Source organism: Cannabis sativa, chromosome 1 (genome assembly GCF_029168945.1).
Source record: "Cannabis sativa cultivar Pink pepper isolate KNU-18-1 chromosome 1, ASM2916894v1, whole genome shotgun sequence".
NCBI lineage: Eukaryota > Viridiplantae > Streptophyta > Magnoliopsida > Rosales > Cannabaceae > Cannabis > Cannabis sativa.
In genome coordinates this window covers 15,032,768-15,050,236 of record NC_083601.1, presented here as the reverse complement: position 1 = coordinate 15,050,236, position 17,469 = coordinate 15,032,768, and the positions used below count along the sequence as shown (strand labels likewise).

Sequence of the window (17,469 nt, the reverse complement as noted above, 5' to 3'; positions counted from 1 at the left end):
ATTTCGGTATTTGTGAAATGTGTTAGTTGACTTGTTTGGATTTTGAATATTTGGGGATTGGATAAATGGAGATTTTTTGAGCAATATGACAAAACTCATTTCAATTTAAAAATCTGAACCCAATAAAACAAAAATAGTTGTATTGTTATTATTATTATGGCCTTATGTATAGGTATTAGAGAAAAAGATGTTATCTTTTTCAGTTATGTGTACGGTGAAGACTAAAGATATAAATGTATCATATGTTTTTGAGCAACACCCCAAAAATATAATTCACAAGTTCTATAATATTAGGTTGGATATTGTTTTAGTGATCTTATCATTATGTAACTGATTTTGCTTTCTTTCTTGTTTTTGGGATAAAATATGAAAACATCAAGTATTTGTAAGTATGGTACCAATTTTAGAGGCACTAAACTTATTGGTACTGAGCATAATGTCATACAATTTAAATATCCTAATAGAAATAGGAGATATTATCAAACCAAACAAGTTGTGTATTGAATTAAAAACTTAACACAGATAAATTAGGAGTACTATTAAAAATTCGGATAAGAATAATTTAAAAAAAGATATGTTTTAAATTTTGTAAAGATATTTGTACTATAGAAAATAAAATTTTCGTACATTTTTGAGACCTTATGAAATTAAAACCCTTTCGAAATTTTTTCACTTATGCAGATAGAATTCATCTTATAAAATAGTATCAAAAGAAAGCTATTTTGTAAAGTAATATAGAAGTGGACAAGGTTTAGAAGTCCCATTTTGCAACCCCATCAAAGCTTAATGTTCATACTTGAGGAAGTGTAATAAGACATTAGTAAGTACTCTAGTTAGCAAGTAAAACATTAGTTGCATTCTCCTTTGAAGAATTATGGAGTTTTTGACTATGTTAGGTATAGGGAAAAATGTGGAAGGGATAGAAAATAAGTTTAAAAAATTGTGGTAGATCCTTATTATTTATTCTTCTCAGTGTATATTTTCATGTTCCTTCTGCATCTACACTGAGATGCCTACAATAAAATCTTAATATAATTGTTTCTATATTTTATATTACATATGTTGGCATCATTGTATGTTAAAAGTGAATACTGTATAACTGACTTTGCTGGGATGGTATTGTAATAGTAAATTATCTTAGGAAAATATGATAACTTGGAAGCAAAGGGAGACTATTTTGCAACAAGATGAGTGATTTTTATTGTTATTATTACTTGTTTATTTTATTAATTGTTTGTGAACTGCTGTACTTTGCGGTTTTTTTGTTCCAATCAGTAACTGGAGTTGTTGGTTTGGTACAACCCACTCGATTTTGGGAAATTGACATTGCTTTTAATTGAATTTTAATCTTATTTGAATTTTCCTTTTGGGAAATTAGAATTATAACAAAACTAACAATTTACAGAATCCATTATTTAGGCATATTGGTACATTGTACTTAACAGTTTCCATGTAATACATATTATGAAATTATGTTATATGGGAAGAGATGCTTACCTGTTATTGTACACATATAGAAAATTAAGTGTCGGGATGTCATGAATACACTGAAATGTTAGACAATTGCATGAATTATTCAAAGTCTTTGTCTTCCAATATTTTAGTGTTTTGAATGTTTGTTAATTTAAGTTATTTTGTCTTGTGTAATAGGTTTATAAAATGGTATTTAAACGGAAGAGGGGGGCTGCTGCAGACAAAAAGGATGCAGCAGAGATAAAGAAGAAGGATCCGAAGGAAGCTTGGCCGAAGTACTAGTGAGTTATTTGTGGCAGTTATTTTAGTGGTAATATTTTTTGGTTTTGAAAATAATATTTATAATTCCATTCCTTTATTTAATTGATGCAGCCAAGCCAATTTCTATGCTTATGCTGATGCACACAAAGAGAAACCTAAAGCAGATGTGAGTGACTTTGACTGTGTTATACACATTTAATATTTTTTATCTTTGATTTAGCGTACTTTTGTTAATAATCGAGTCTTAATATTGCAGGTGCTTCGTAGTTTTAAGGAGCAATTCAAGCTTCTTAGCGATGAAGAGATTGAGAATTGGGCTGCATACGAAGTCGAGGCTTCCCCCTCCAAGGTTGGTGGTAGAGGGAAAGGGAAGAAGGTGAAGGAGACATTATCTGTTGAGCCAGGGATTGACAACAACGAAGGTGTGGGGGACGTTCAAGTTTCTGGTCGTTGCTCATTCGAGCGTTTGGGGAGAATAGTCCCACTGCTCAACGAGGCTCAAAAAGAAATGGTGAGAAATGCCGGTTTCTCAACATTTTTAAGGGAGGATGCCCCGTACATAGACGCTAAGATAGTTAGTTGGCTGATCGATCACGTGGATCCAACCACTTCTACCGGAGATATTTGGAAGAACAATCCAACTATCCTCCAAGCTGTTTGAGGATGTCATGGGAATCCGGGATGGCGGAGAACCCGTGGCAACCGAAAGTCAGCGTGACCTGGTTGAGTTTGACGTCCTCTTCAAGGCCAAGGACTACAGGTATTCCCTGACTTTGCTGGAGAATGAGCTCAGGGAAACCAGCGACAGTGACTACCTGTTTCTCATTAAGTTTCTCCTTGTCTGTATTGGAACTGTGTTGCTGCCGAAGAATGGTACCGAGGTCAGCACTAGCTACATGCATTCTTTAGTTGACATAAGGTCAATTAAGAAGAAGAATTGGGCGACTGCCGGATATCGATATCTAATGAGCTCTCTACACCGCATAAGACGAAGAACACCAAAAATGTCTCCGGTTGCACGATATTTTTACGGTGTAAGTTTTCGAATTATTGTGATGGTAGTAATTTTATTCTCTCGTGTACCGGTGTGGTAATATATGTATGCACTTTTGTTTGGTGGCAGCTTGTATATTTGACGCACGTAGATCGGATGCCTACTCACGTGGACCGAACCGTGGCTCCAATTGACTTTTGGACCACAAAACACCGGCAAGTCGTTGTACAAGTGGATTCGAGACCGTGGTGGTCACACAAGTGGAAAGGTACATTTAGTACTTCAATTTTCTAATGCGTTAGAATTTTATTTGAGAGATATGCTAACTAGTTTTTTTGGTGTACTAAGCAGGTGAAGTTGACTAACACGTATGTGTTACTGCCAAGTTTTGAATCCGCTGCAGTTGGGCAACCCACAAATGACGCAATATACAAAGCTGTGTGTGAGTTGAAAGATGAGGTATTCCGGCTTGATTTGAAGGTGAGCAGCGCAAAAGAGCTGTTACTGAAGGTACTCTCCACTTACCTTGGGAAGGGGACTATGAAAGAAGTGTTGGAGATACCTGAGACGAGCAAAGTTCAGCGCTCGCTTTCGTTCAACGGGGAGACCGAGAAGAAGGATGACGTGGGTGCCGAGGAAAAGGATGGTGAAGGGACGAAGGATGACGTGGGTGTCGAGGAAAAGGATGGTGAAGGGACGAAGGATGACGTGGGTGTCGAGGAAAAGGATGGTGAAGGGACGAAGGATCAATTGGAAGAGGATGTTGATGATGTAGAGAGTGTCCCTTCACTTAATCTATCAGAAGAGAAGGTCGTTGTTCCAACTAAGGTGGTTGTTTCTGATGATTCGTTTGAGGTTATGAACTTTTGGGGAGAAGATCTCCCCGCTATTGTAAAAGAGGAAGTTGAGCAGACAGTGAAGGATGATTTTGATGATGTTGCGTTCGAAAGATTCAAAGAATCTGGAGGGAAGGTGATTGGTCCGTTCACTGTGAAGAAGGGTTACTCAAATCAACAGTACGAGTTGTTCCGTTACATTTTCTCTAGCGCCAATGATCCGAGGTAATCTCATGTGTCATGATTACTGTGTACGTAGTTGATATTAGTACATTCGTTTCGTTGTTGATTATTTGTTTGGTATTTCAGTGAAGTGTTAGCCCATTTTGGGAAGGTTGAGGTCGAGCGGATGTATTTCAAATGCATGAAACCGGAGACCGATATATCAAACAGTGTACGTAGAAGTTGGCATTTGGGTGCTTTGAAATTTGTAGTTCATTATTTTAGTTAATGCCATTTACAAATTGTATGAATGACAACATAACGGATATTGTTTGTGTAAATGTCAGGTCATTGATTGCTTTGCTCAAATCATGAATTTTCGAGAGAAGAAGCGCAACGGCATTGGAAGTAAGAGAACTTGGTTTATGCCCACCAGAATTTCGGTATGAAATTTGATATTTAAAAGTGGACATGAATCTTTTGTATTTGTGCTGTAAACTCTGTTAAATCTATGTTTTTATTTAAAATGTAATCTATTATGTGTGCTTATTGTGCAGAGCAAGTTACTTGGAAGAACGATGACTGTGGAGAGGATGGCGAAGGAGCAAGAGTGGTCCACTCTTTATTACGATGCAGATTTGAGTTTATGTCACACTGTAATTTGCATTTTCTTGAAACTTTTGTGTTGAATCAAATGTGTGTAGTTCAATTTTCCGATGACGTTGTTTGTTTTACTTTGTCGCAGATGGTGGTACCCCTACTGGATACCGATAGTGCTCCGCACTGGTTTGCGGCGAATGTGAGCATGGTTAATACAACAGTGGAAATTAGGGACTCGTTGTCTTCTGCAATGCATAAGAGGTCACGTCGGAGCACCTGCGTAGAGATGGTATGCACGTGTGTACACGGTTTGCCGTTTTATTAGTGTAATTGCACTAATCTCAACTGTGATTGTTTTAATTTTTTTTGCAGCTCCAGACTTTGGACCAATTGTTTGCCCCTGTCAAGCCAGGAGACCTGAATTTCAGCGAGTTTGTAATTATTTCTTCAAGCAAGGACTACCCACAACAACAAAATGGCCACGATTGTGGAATGTTTGTAATGAAGTACATGGAATCACTGTTCGAGGAAAATGAAATATTGGAAGAGGTAATGTAATGTTGATTTCTTTAGTTTAAGTTTTCATCCAGTTAACTAACTGTTTATATTGTGAAAATTGAGTTGTCAATCTATTTTTTTGATGGATTTGTTTCTATGGATTTGGTTGTCATGTGTATTACTGAATTGGTTTCCTAATGTACACTGCAGTTTGATCCTATTGAAGCCAGACTGGATTGTGTTGGGAAAATTGTCACCCACGAGAGTAACAAGGCTAAACATGCTGTGATGGAGGGAGTTAAGAAGCAATTTGGATTGAGCAAAACAAAAGTTCTTCCATCAACATCTACAACTATACCATTACGTAGTCCATCAAGGTCTCCTCGAGACCCCCGATTCAGCACAGCGAAGGCCAGGTCCGAAAACATGTGGACTGGCAAGAGCAAGTCCCCGAAAACACGTCATTCTAAAAGGCTGGCCATAAGTAACAAGTAGTATATTACAATGATTACAAAAGTTACTTTATTTATATATTTACTATGTTCAGTACAATGGTTACAAAAGTTAGGTTTTAGGTCGTAAATTATATTTATTCAGTCATGTTATATACTTGCATCATACTACTGTTAGGTGATTTGGAATTGCACTAATGTTGGTGATTTTATAATTTACTATAGGGTAAGACTTGTGGTAGTTTTTAGAATTTGGTGGAACTGATTATTATTATTGTATGGTCATTATTACTATTATTGTGAATATTATTTCGGTTGTTATACTTTGCCATTACTATTAGGTTTTGGATTTTTTTTTACCATAACAATATGTGAAGTACATTATTCTGAAAATGAAACCAACCAATTTTACATTCTTTTTCGCACTATCTGTTTTAGTCCAATGATGTCCATAGCCAAAATAATAAAAATACTTATACTTATGTACTTTCCCATTATTATTGTGAATATTATTACTGTTGTTATATTTTGCCAGTACTATTAGGTTTTGGATAGTGAAGTACATTATTTTCAAAATGAAATTGACCAATTTTACTCCAATTATGTCCAAAATAATAAAAACACTCAACAACGAAGGCATTAATTCTGGCCTTGGACATAAATTTGGATCAAAAAGAGTAAGTACAGTACAATTATGAGAAATAATAACTCTGTCGCACAATTTCCTTTGTAACAATTTTACCACTTCTAAATAATGTAATTAAAGGCTATAAAAAAAACTGTTTTCCAAAAATGCAGTGTATAGAACATCAACCTTTACAACAATTATATGGATACCTCCAACATATTAAAAATTATAAACAATGGTACCAATCTATTCAACATTAAACACATAGTTAAAGTACTGTACAGTAATGAGACATAATAACTCTGGCGTTCACACAATTTCACCATTTGTAAATAATGCAATTAAAAGCTACCAAAATAAATAAAGGTTACTGTTTTTCAAAAATGCAATGTATTGAACATCAACGTATGAAAATGGTAGCAATCTATTAAACATTAAACTTTGAAAAAAAAAAGTTGAAGTATTTTTAAAATGCAAATTAGTGAAACACAACAATATTGACTAAGTTATTATGACACTTTTTGGATTATATTGTGAAAATTACCGATATTTATCTTTAAATCCTAGTATTTCACACTAGATTAATTACTGTACTACGCACATATTGACATTCACAATCAATGACGAAATAGTAATTAAGAAATTTTTAATAGAACCAACTTAAATGCCTACCTTTCCTTTGAATTACGTCCTTAAAAAACATAAAATAAACATCATACCACATACAATATCTCTAACGAAATAAAAGTTGGCAAATGATGAAGAGGCAAATAAATATAATGAAATATAATTTTTTAATAATGTTTTCATGGTGCATCTTCTCTTTCTCCAAACTCCTTACTTGGTTTCGCAAACCGAGAGTAGTGTCTGCAGGTTTTTTAGGATGAGCTTGATCGATCCAACAAAAGTAATCACATCCTCGACTTTCGTTGTTCTCCTGAATTTAAAATAAGTACATCACCATATTTACAAAGCCTAGTTTAAAATATTATTAAGGCGTTCGAAGTCTTACATAGTGCGGACATCCAAAGAAGCGACGACCGGATTTGCTCTCTTGCTAGAAGTCCAAACATAAGCTAGATCACCACAGTAGCAATGGGGGTGTCCCCCAAGTGAATTTTTCCATGAAGGGAAATCCCTCTCGAACCCGTAGGGGTCCTCTCCAGAACCAGCCACCATGTTTTTTTTTTAACAAACCAAATTAGGGTGTTAGTGAGGCTTGAAAATGAGTGTTTCCGTCGACCTTATGGTGGAAATAGGTTGTGAAAATAAATTTAGGGGGGAAACCGAATTTCTTTGAAAACGTTAGAGAGTATATTAAAATTGGGGAGCATATTTCGTGCTGCCTCTCAAATATTTGCTTCAAAGTCTTTGGTGCACTATACTTATATACAAAAAAGTAGTGTCAATCAATCACAAGCAGTCCAATCAAATTAAAATAATATTTTATGTTAACTCTATGAACAGTTAAAAGTACAACACATAAATATTTCTCCCCACATGAATAAACCACATATACAGCTGGTTTAGTTTGGTTTAATGGAATTGTATGAACTTTCTTATATTTTATGTTATGTCCAAATACACATGTTGGCCAAAATTAATAAACAGACTATGCAATACTTTTTCTGTATTAATTGAGTTTGCAATTTGTATGTTTATTTCTTTTAATCATATGACAACATGTATGTTAATTATTATAAATGTTGACCATACCGGAGTCCATACTCTCCAAACGAACATAAGCTGAAATATCATTTATACGGGGTCAAGTGTTGGGGTACCGGAATCACTACTCTCCCAACGAACTCACCGAATCCAGGTCGACCTGGGGTTGTACTGAGTGACACTCAACCATTCGTACGACTCACAATGTGACTTGCGGTGTTTACGGGCCCGTTGTGGCACAGTATGTAGTCCAGTTAGCTTTGGGGTACCGGAATCACTACTCTCCCAACGAACTCACCGAATCCAGTTCGACCTCGGGTTGTACTGAGTCACACTCAACCATTCGTACGACTCACAATGTGACTTGCGGTGTTTACGGGCCCGTTGTGGCACAGTATGTAGTCCAGTTACCTTTGGGGTACCGGAATCACTACTCTCCCAACGAACTCACCGAATCCAGTTCGACCTCGGGTTGTACTGAGTCACAATCAACCATTCGTACGACTCACAATGTGACTTGCGGTGTTTACGGGCCCGTTGTGGCACAGTATGTACTCCAGTTAGCTTTGGGGTACCGGAATCACTACTCTCCCAACGAACTCACCGAATCCAGTTCGACCTGGGGTTGTACTGAGTGACAATCAACCATTCGTACGACTCACAATGTGACTTGCGGTGTTTACGGGCCCGTTGTGGCACAGTATGTAGTCCAGTTAGCTTTGGGGTACCGGAATCACTACTCTCCCAACGAACTCACCGAATCCAGTTCGACCTCGGGTTGTACTGAGTCACAATCAACCATTCGTACGACTCACAATGTGACTTGCGGTGTTTACGGGCCCGTTGTGGCACAGTATGTAGTCCAGTTAGCTTTGGGGTACCGGAATCACTACTCTCCCAACGAACTCACCGAATCCAGTTCGACCTCGGGTTGTACTGAGTCACACTCAACCATTCGTACTACTCACAATGTGACTTGCGGTGTTTACGGGCCCGTTGTGGCACAGTATGTAGTCCAGTTAGCTTTGGGGTACCGGAATCACTACTCTCCCAACGAACTCACCGAATCCAGTTCGACCTCGGGTTGTACTGAGTCACAATCAACCATTCGTACGACTCACAATGTGACTTGCGGTGTTTACGGGCCCGTTGTGGCACAGTATGTACTCCAGTTAGCTTTGGGGTACCGGAATCACTACTCTCCCAACGAACTCACCGAATCCAGTTCGACCTGGGGTTGTACTGAGTGACAATCAACCATTCGTACGACTCACAATGTGACTTGCGGTGTTTACGGGGCCGTTGTGGCACAGTATGTAGTCCAGTTAGCTTTGGGGTACCGGAATCACTACTCTCCCAACGAACTCACCGAATCCAGTTCGACCTCGGGTTGTACTGAGTCACACTCAACCATTCGTACTACTCACAATGTGACTTGCGGTGTTTACGGGCCCGTTGTGGCACAGTATGTAGTCCAGTTAGCTTTGGGGTACCGGAATCACTACTCTCCCAACGAACTCACCGAATCCAGTTCGACCTCGGGTTGTACTGAGTCACAATCAACCATTCGTACGACTCACAATGTGACTTGCGGTGTTTACGGGCCCGTTGTGGCACAGTATGTAGTCCAGTTAGCTTTGGGGTACCGGAATCACTACTCTCCCAACGAACTCACCGAATCCAGTTCGACCTCGGGTTGTACTGAGTCACACTCAACCATTCGTACTACTCACAATGTGACTTGCGGTGTTTACGGGCCCGTTGTGGCACCATATGTACTCAAGTTAGCTTTGGGGTACCGGAATCACTACTCTCCCAACGAACTCACCGAATCCAGTTCGACCTCGGGTTGTACTGAGTCACAATCAACCATTCGTACGACTCACAATGTGACTTGCGGTGTTTACGGGCCCGTTGTGGCACAGTATGTACTCATTTCATCATGAAGCGTACCAGAGTCACTATTCTCCAGACTTTATTACTACACTCACTTGTTCTCTCAAACTACTATTGTATTCGTAACAGTATGTACTCATTTTAATATGTGAGAAACATAAAATGAAGAATAATATTAAAAGTATTTTTTTGTTACTTTTTTATATTTTTAAGCTATATTATGTTATTATATTATTTAAGATACCCTGAAGTTACTTTTTTTTTTTTTTTTTAAATGTAACTCATATAATGTTTTAAATGTAACTTATTAAAATAGTTTTATAAAAATAAGTTTATTTTTTATTTCATTTTCTAATTTCAAATATAAAAAATTTAAAAGTAGTAACTTGTTTTCATACATTAAATTTTATTTAAATTTAAATATTCTTTATTTATTAACAAAATATATAAAAAAAAAGAAAAAGACTAAAATATTTTAAAAAAAAATTAAAAAAAAAGAGAATGTTTGACACGTATATTATTATTATTAAAAAAAATATATTTTTACTATATATGTCATGAGTCATATACAAATAATAAATAAAAAAGTAATTGGCAAAAAAAATAAAAGAAAACGTACAAGCACTGAATTAATATATTTTAAAATTATTAAAGTGAGAATATGTGAATAGCTCATTATTTCAGTTTTTTAATAATAATAATAATAAAAGAGAAATTTTTTCTAACCACAATCAACCAAACCACAACAAAATCGATAATTTCGTTGGTTGGAATTACGTCTTCCAAGGAAAAGTTAATAGGGGGTTGGGTTTGTTCAAATTACGTTTTTCAAGGGATTGACAAAATCAAATTTGTCTTGGGGTTATACCACCTTTAGCCGTACCTAGGGTTATATTAATTATTATTTTGTAATATTTGACAAGACTACACTCAACAATCACATCCACAAGTACTATATATACCCCTCTACCTCTCCTTACTCCTTCACCTCTCAATTTAGTATTGTTTTCTTTCCTAGAAAACTCACTCCCTATCTGTAGACGTTTGTATAGGGATAATATATATATAAAAAAAAAAGTAAATTATGTATTGTTGTTGCACCGAAGTGAAGATGTGTAAACAAAAGGATTGGTATGCACTACAACCGTGTGTTGTAGGTGCATCAAGGGAATTTCAGCAATTCAATCAATCATCTCATTAGAAATTTCGGTAATAACTCAACTATTTACGTCTATTTTTTTAAAAAATTATATTTTTACGAATGGTTTCTTAAAAATTTTATGTATGTGGTATATGTATATTCAGGAAACGTTGACGAAGGTTTCGGATGGGTGGAGTAGGGTGGCCCGAACAACTTCCAATACGGGCACCCAAATATGCCATCCAACCGAACCTAAACCTCCAATAAGGCCACCGAGGGATGAGTGTTATCTATCATATTTGACACAACGGTGCGCCATACTCTGGAACAAAATGATACGCGGGAGGCGAATGTCAGCGTTTTTACATTTTTAGGTAAAATTATTATTTTATTATAAAACCGTACTTGGGTGAGTTTTAAATATATATGTCACATCATATGTACTGTAGGAGTTTTTATTAACAAAAGACAAAAATTAATCTATTTTGTTGGGTTAATCCAAATGTTAATCCATTAGTTGGTTGTTCACTTTTATTATTTGAAAATTGTAATGTTGAATACTTTATTGTAATCAAGAAGTGAGAAATTGTAATGTGGTTACTACAAATTAATTAGCATATATAAAAGATTTCTTTATTCTAATAACGTATTTCTACGTATGTCTTTCCAACCCTAAAATCAATTTTCAACAGTCACAGAAATAAATTATATGAAAATATGTTTGGAACGTATTTCAATGTACGTCAGAAGCTGGATCTCCCATATCTCAATAAGTTCAAGTTTGAAAATAACGTACATCAATATACGTGCAGAGTACCTTAAATCGAAAATACAGTACGGTGCAATTATGTTTACTCAATATTTGAATTTAATGAGATAATAAGATTTTTTTTCAAATGTAAACTATAATTTCGAACATATTTATTCGTACATTACTTATTTTAATACATTTTGAACCATTTCCTATTTAGGACCACGTTTTTAAGTTGTTGGGAATTATTTAAAAATTGTACAAATATTGTAATCTTCTTAACCAAGTATGGACTATTTCCTCTTTAATTTGTAGATACTAACTAAAAAAATGAATAGTTGTCTTATCAATATTTAATTTTCTGTGTACGTCCCACAGTGTACTCACTGACATTAAATGGAGTATTTCCTACACTTTAAATAACGTACGTCAGCGATTTCACAGTGTAACATCAAATCAAACTGACTACATTCTGACATGCAGATCTCATGGGATTCCCTGATTTGAGTTAATTAATATACTATTTCAAAACACGAAACCTACCAGTAATTACTTAAGGAGATTTAATATTTGTTGGGCTCTAATATACTAATATGACATTTTTCTTATTCAAATTTGGACAAATCAATTAGGTCAGATTTAATAAATTATGATAGTAGTACCAACAACGATTATGATGTCAAATTTTAATAAATTATTCACGACTGAAATGAGTAGATGTCACATCACCTTTTTAAATTTCACCATTTAAACCATGTACTTATTATTACCATAACATTTAAATATTTAGGTGACAAAGTATTCATTAAATAATTACTCCTTCTGTGGGATCCGACCAAAATATTAAAAAAAAAAGTCATACATGTCACGTGAATTCTTCGAGTATTGTGCCAAATATTATAAAAAAAAACTTGTTTTTATTATTTATTATAATTGTAGGGAATGTTCTATTCTATGTACCTTATATTTTGATCTCTATAAATAGACAAACATCCTACATATAGTTACTTTATTTCTAATAAAATAATTAGGATTAATACAATTAAGAGCACCATGATTTGATATCAATATATTATAACATTTTATGTTAATACATATAATACAGTTTCATTTTTTTTTTCTTTTTCTGAAAATTAATTTTATAATTCTAAATTTTAATGCATATGGTGCATGGGACCTCACATTTGATCTTTATGTTCAATTAATATTGATTTTTTTTTATATATATTATTTTATTTAGAAACATTTTGTGTTCTTATTTAAATTTAGGCTAGTAAATTTAAATTAATACAACATTTAACAAAAAAGAAGGCAAACACTCATTTTGACAAATTTTTTAGATGGTGTTTTGGCACTATAATTAAAAAAATAAATTTTATTCTTAACAACTTAAATTTTTTTTTTAATAATACAATTATAGGGTGCCTACAATTATAAGTGTTTGACAATATTTTCAGAAGATTTTTTTTTTTAAAAAAAAATATAAAAAAAATATAAAATTTTCAGAACACCAAAAAGTTATTTGTCGGAGTTTAATTTCATCAATTTTTTTTTTCCAAATTACTTTATCTCATTATTATTGAAAAAACTTTTAAAATGCATTTCTTTTTTATGAATATATTTATTAATTTTTTTATTGAAGTTTATTTTCTAAGAAAAAAAGAAAGAATAAATAAATAATTTCTGTTTTTAGAAAATTACATCAAACAAATATTTTTTAATTTTTGAAAACTTCAAAGTATGTTTTATATTATCATTATTTTAAACAATTTTAAAAAAAATAAATACAAAACCAGAAAAATTCAGAGTGACTCCTGTTATTATTTAAGATTTGAAAACAATTTTATGTTTTTATAAACTCAAAAGGTGGGTCTACATAAAAATTCTTGATTTAGTTAAATATTTTCAAAAACAAAATCTAGGTATTATTTTGAATTTTAGATTGAAAAATAAAAACACTATTTTTTATGTTTCAAACCATGTACTTATTATTTAAAGATGGTGATGTGACATTTTTATACGGCTGTAATAAATCAATTCACATCATTCATTATGTCTTCCATCTGTACTAATACTTAAAAGCATTTTATTTTTACTTTAATTCTGGAAATTATTATTTAAATCATAAAAACGTACGTAAATTTGTTTTTAATATAAACATGTCACATCACTTAGTACTTTCCCGATATTGCTTAGATTTTGTTTGTGGGATTTGATTCACCTTCTCCTTCTATTAAAATTGGTTAACTAATAAATGGGCAAATATTACCATTGTCAAAATTTATTAACTATGAAATGGTTAAATTCGGAAAAAGAAAACCAATATTATTACATCAACCCAATCACGTGTACATCAACCCACCAACCCACTATATAAGTAAAGGTTATGTCTATTTACTAAGCAATTTTATCAAACCCCGTTTTACTGTTACCTACATCAAATGGACCCTTACCAAAACTTCAACCCTTTTGAAACAAGTCCTCAAAAATCCCCACCGCATCCTTTTTCTTCCACAAGACCCGTAGGTACACCGTCACGGAGTCCAAGACTCCGTTCAGCGTCCATGTCAGGATGTCCTAACTGTGCAAGGCTCGAGTCTGTTCTCCACGAACACGAAAAAATTATAAAGAAGGCTCATTTACGAGCCACGGAGGCCAAGCAAGAGTCATACAAACTCGCGGAACATCTGTACCATTCAGCCCACGCCATGCAAGAAGCCAACACTTCAAGAGAAAAATTAGAGGGTATCATGGATGACATTCTCGACTACACCGAGGTGTCCATTCCCCACTACCTACTTCATGTGAAACAAGAATCACCAAGCACTACTCCAAGAGAAAGCCCTTCACGACCAAAGTCCCCGTTCAGAGACAATAGCCCTCCGTCTCAAAGGAAGTTCCCTCAAGTTATAGAACTTGATTGAACATCCGTTCGGTTTCAGTCGTGGTATTTTTCATATATATATATATATACTGTACTTTTGTTACAACTCATCTCATATGGCCGTTGAATCAACTTTTTGTTAGGCCATTTAATGAGATTGAAGCACTTCTATTATATATCTACTTGTTTGTAACTTTACTATATTATTTTAAGTTTTTTTGCTTTCTGTTTGCATTTGTGATTTCACAATGATTCACTTCACTTTTACTTCCACAATTAATTAATGAGGAAAGTGACATTAATACTCCAAAATAAACCAAAGTACATATTTCATAACAAATACTGATCGTACAACATTATAGCTTAAAATATAAAATAACATAACTTGGACACTAACACAGTGCATCATTTACTGTTTTTGGGAGAAGTATCCACTCCTCCTTTGTCCCCAACTTCTATATCATCTCCATTTCGGTCCTCACCTTTCTCAGTCGAATCTTTCACATTGTCCTGTTCGGGTGATTTAATTGCACCAGAACATTCACCCTCATCAAACAGTGAGCAAACAGAATTAAGGATAGCCTCTTCATCATTATCATCATCAGAATCCCACATGCAGGGAAACTCATTAACACAAAGAAAGTTCTCTAACTTTCGCCCAAACGAAGCATTCTCCCGTCTCTCCATGTAGACATAAAGCAGAAAAAGCTTCTATGAAAGATTCATAACGAATTATTTTTATGGACGCATCAGAAGTAGTGTTTTTGCTTACAGCATCTTCGTACGTACTATAGATACCTTCATTTGGTCCATTGAAAATAACCCAGTGTGGACCTGAACTCATACTTGATATATTGTAATGCTAATAACTAAGTTACAAATTAATTTCTCTATAAACTTGATGCTGGATTGGAAAACGTCTCAAGTGTCTTATATAAGTCGTGGAGAATAACCCTATAGTACGTTTTTTTGTTAGCTGTACTCCATTGGGATGTACTCCATTGGGCAAATGTGATGTGTCAAAAGAGGGGTGCTTAAATCTCTGAATTACACAATTAAATACACGTGTAGGCGTACGTAGTATGGTCAAATGTCAACATTATTCATCAATCCCGTTTTTCCAAAAAACCTAATGTCCTACGCATCGTTCTAACGTACGACGATGGTTTAACTTATAAGAAGATGTAGGTGAAGGGCCCATTAATATCAGCCCAACATAAATAAATCCCCAACATATATAAATCAGTAAAACTACCCATTCTACTAAAAAAAGTCTTCACTTTAATACACGTGTACACGCATGGGGTTTTCATAATAGTACTGCGTTATCTTTGTAAAGTACAGGAATGGTTGAATTCATTAAAAGATGTTGGTATAGGCCCATTAATATAAGCCCAATGGATTTAAATGTGAACAACTAACCATTTATTAAAATTTTCTTCTTTTCTTAACATATTTTTTTTCAAAAACAATAAAAGTACAATGTTTTATTTCGGACGTACGAATATGGTTCAACTCATTGAAAAACTTAGGTGAAGGCCCATTAACATAACCCCAATCTATTTAAATCCGACCACCAAACCTTTCAACTCAATAACATCAACCCTTCAAATTTTTCGTCAAATAACCTTATTTCACAATTACATGTGGAATGAAATTAAAACAATTTGTACTATTCTACTGTTATGACGTACGAGAGGAGTTGAGTTCAGATTGTAATATTGAAGAGGCCCATTAATATCAGCCCAACAGCTTTAAATGTGATCACCAACTCCACACAACCCTATTATCTCAGCCTTTTAAACTCACAAAATCTAATTTCAATCCCCTCAGCACCCTCTACACCTTACTCCTCATCTACAATTCTTACAAATCAATAACAAGCCAACATGAATGACGAACACACTTATGAATGGGAAACCATCACAGCAGAGCTAAACATCATAAAACAAGTGAATGAGATTGAGATACAGGACGTGCTAGGCAAGAGTCTCGACAAACTGGAAAAATGGGAAGCATTCTACGAAATGTATGCGAAACGGATGGGTTTCGGCACAAGGAAAGACGATGTACGACGTTCTCATGGGGTCATTGTAATGCGGAGGTGGGTTTGTTGTTCAGAGGGTTCGAAAAAAATCGCATCACCGGACACACCAAGAAAAAAAAGACCTCATGATGTCACTAGAACCGGATGTCAGGCAGCATTGCATATTTTACTCACACAACCGTCTAACACTTGGAAATGCAAAGAGTTCAGCACAATGCACAATCACGAGCTGGCTTCATCAAGTGAGGTACAATTTTTGAGATCATATAGAGTTGTCTCCGATGGGTTGCTTGCCCAAGTTAGGTCGATGAACTCCGTAGGAATTAAAACTGCCAACATAATGTCTCATGTTGCTTTGCAAAGTGGAGGTTACGAGAAAATGCCATGTCAACTTCGAGATGTGTACAACAGGGTTGCTGGTGCGAAGCGAGAAGAGAAGATAGAGACGGACTCGAAGGGGCTGCGGGATTTCTTGATTGTCTCGCAGAAGGATCCTAATTTCTTCGTTGTCTATCGGGTTGACGACGAGAATCGCTTGGCTAACTTATTGGGCGTATGGAAACTCACGCGTGGACTATGTAGCTTTTGGGGATGTACTAGGATTTGACACAACCTACATGACGAATGAGTACAATAAACCCCTCACTGTTCTCATTGGCGTCAACCACCATTTCAACACATGCATCTTCGGATTTGCTCTCCTCCTCCACGAGAAGCTTCCATCATATTCTTGGCTACTTCAAAAATTTCTAGAATGCCATGGAGATAAGAAGCCAAGTGTTGTAGTTACTGACCAAGATGCGGCCATGAAACAGGCTATCGTTGAACACATGCCTGATGTTACGCACCGTCTCTGCGCTTGGCATCTCAATACAAATGCTTCGAAAAAGGTTAAAGATCCGATCTTCTTAAAAACATTTAAGGATCTCATGTACAACTACTACGAGGAGGAAGAATTTGAAGCAAGATGGTTAGACGTCATCCAAACCCAACAACTAACAGATAATGAATGGTGTCAAACAACATTCGAGTCAAGACAACAATGGGCGTAAACGTATTTAAGGGGTTCATTCGTTGCAGGAATGAGAACCACACAACGTTGCGAATCCATCAACTCCGCTCTAAAAAAATTTTTAGAGAAGAATTATTGCTTGCGTGAATTTGTAACAACCATAGAT

At 35.1% G+C, this 17,469-nt stretch overlaps 2 protein-coding genes across 2 annotated transcripts; both read left to right on the top strand.

The window, feature by feature from the left end:
• The first annotated feature begins 565 nt into the window (after window positions 1-565).
• LOC133038795 (uncharacterized) lies at window positions 566-2,395 on the top strand. Its single transcript, XM_061117124.1, has 3 exons — window positions 566-1,754; window positions 1,846-1,900; window positions 1,991-2,395. Exons 1-3 carry the CDS (start codon window positions 1,660-1,662, stop codon window positions 2,393-2,395), a joined length of 555 nt encoding a protein of 184 aa, XP_060973107.1. The 5' UTR covers window positions 566-1,659.
• Window positions 2,396-2,986: 591 nt separating this feature from the next.
• Window positions 2,987-5,613, top strand: LOC133031151 (uncharacterized). The gene is made up of 7 exons (XM_061104566.1): window positions 2,987-3,789; window positions 3,874-3,958; window positions 4,074-4,169; window positions 4,284-4,382; window positions 4,472-4,615; window positions 4,699-4,875; window positions 5,035-5,613. Exons 1-7 carry the CDS (start codon window positions 3,269-3,271, stop codon window positions 5,317-5,319), a joined length of 1,407 nt encoding a protein of 468 aa, XP_060960549.1. The 5' UTR covers window positions 2,987-3,268; the 3' UTR covers window positions 5,320-5,613.
• The last annotated feature ends 11,856 nt before the right edge of the window (window positions 5,614-17,469 follow it).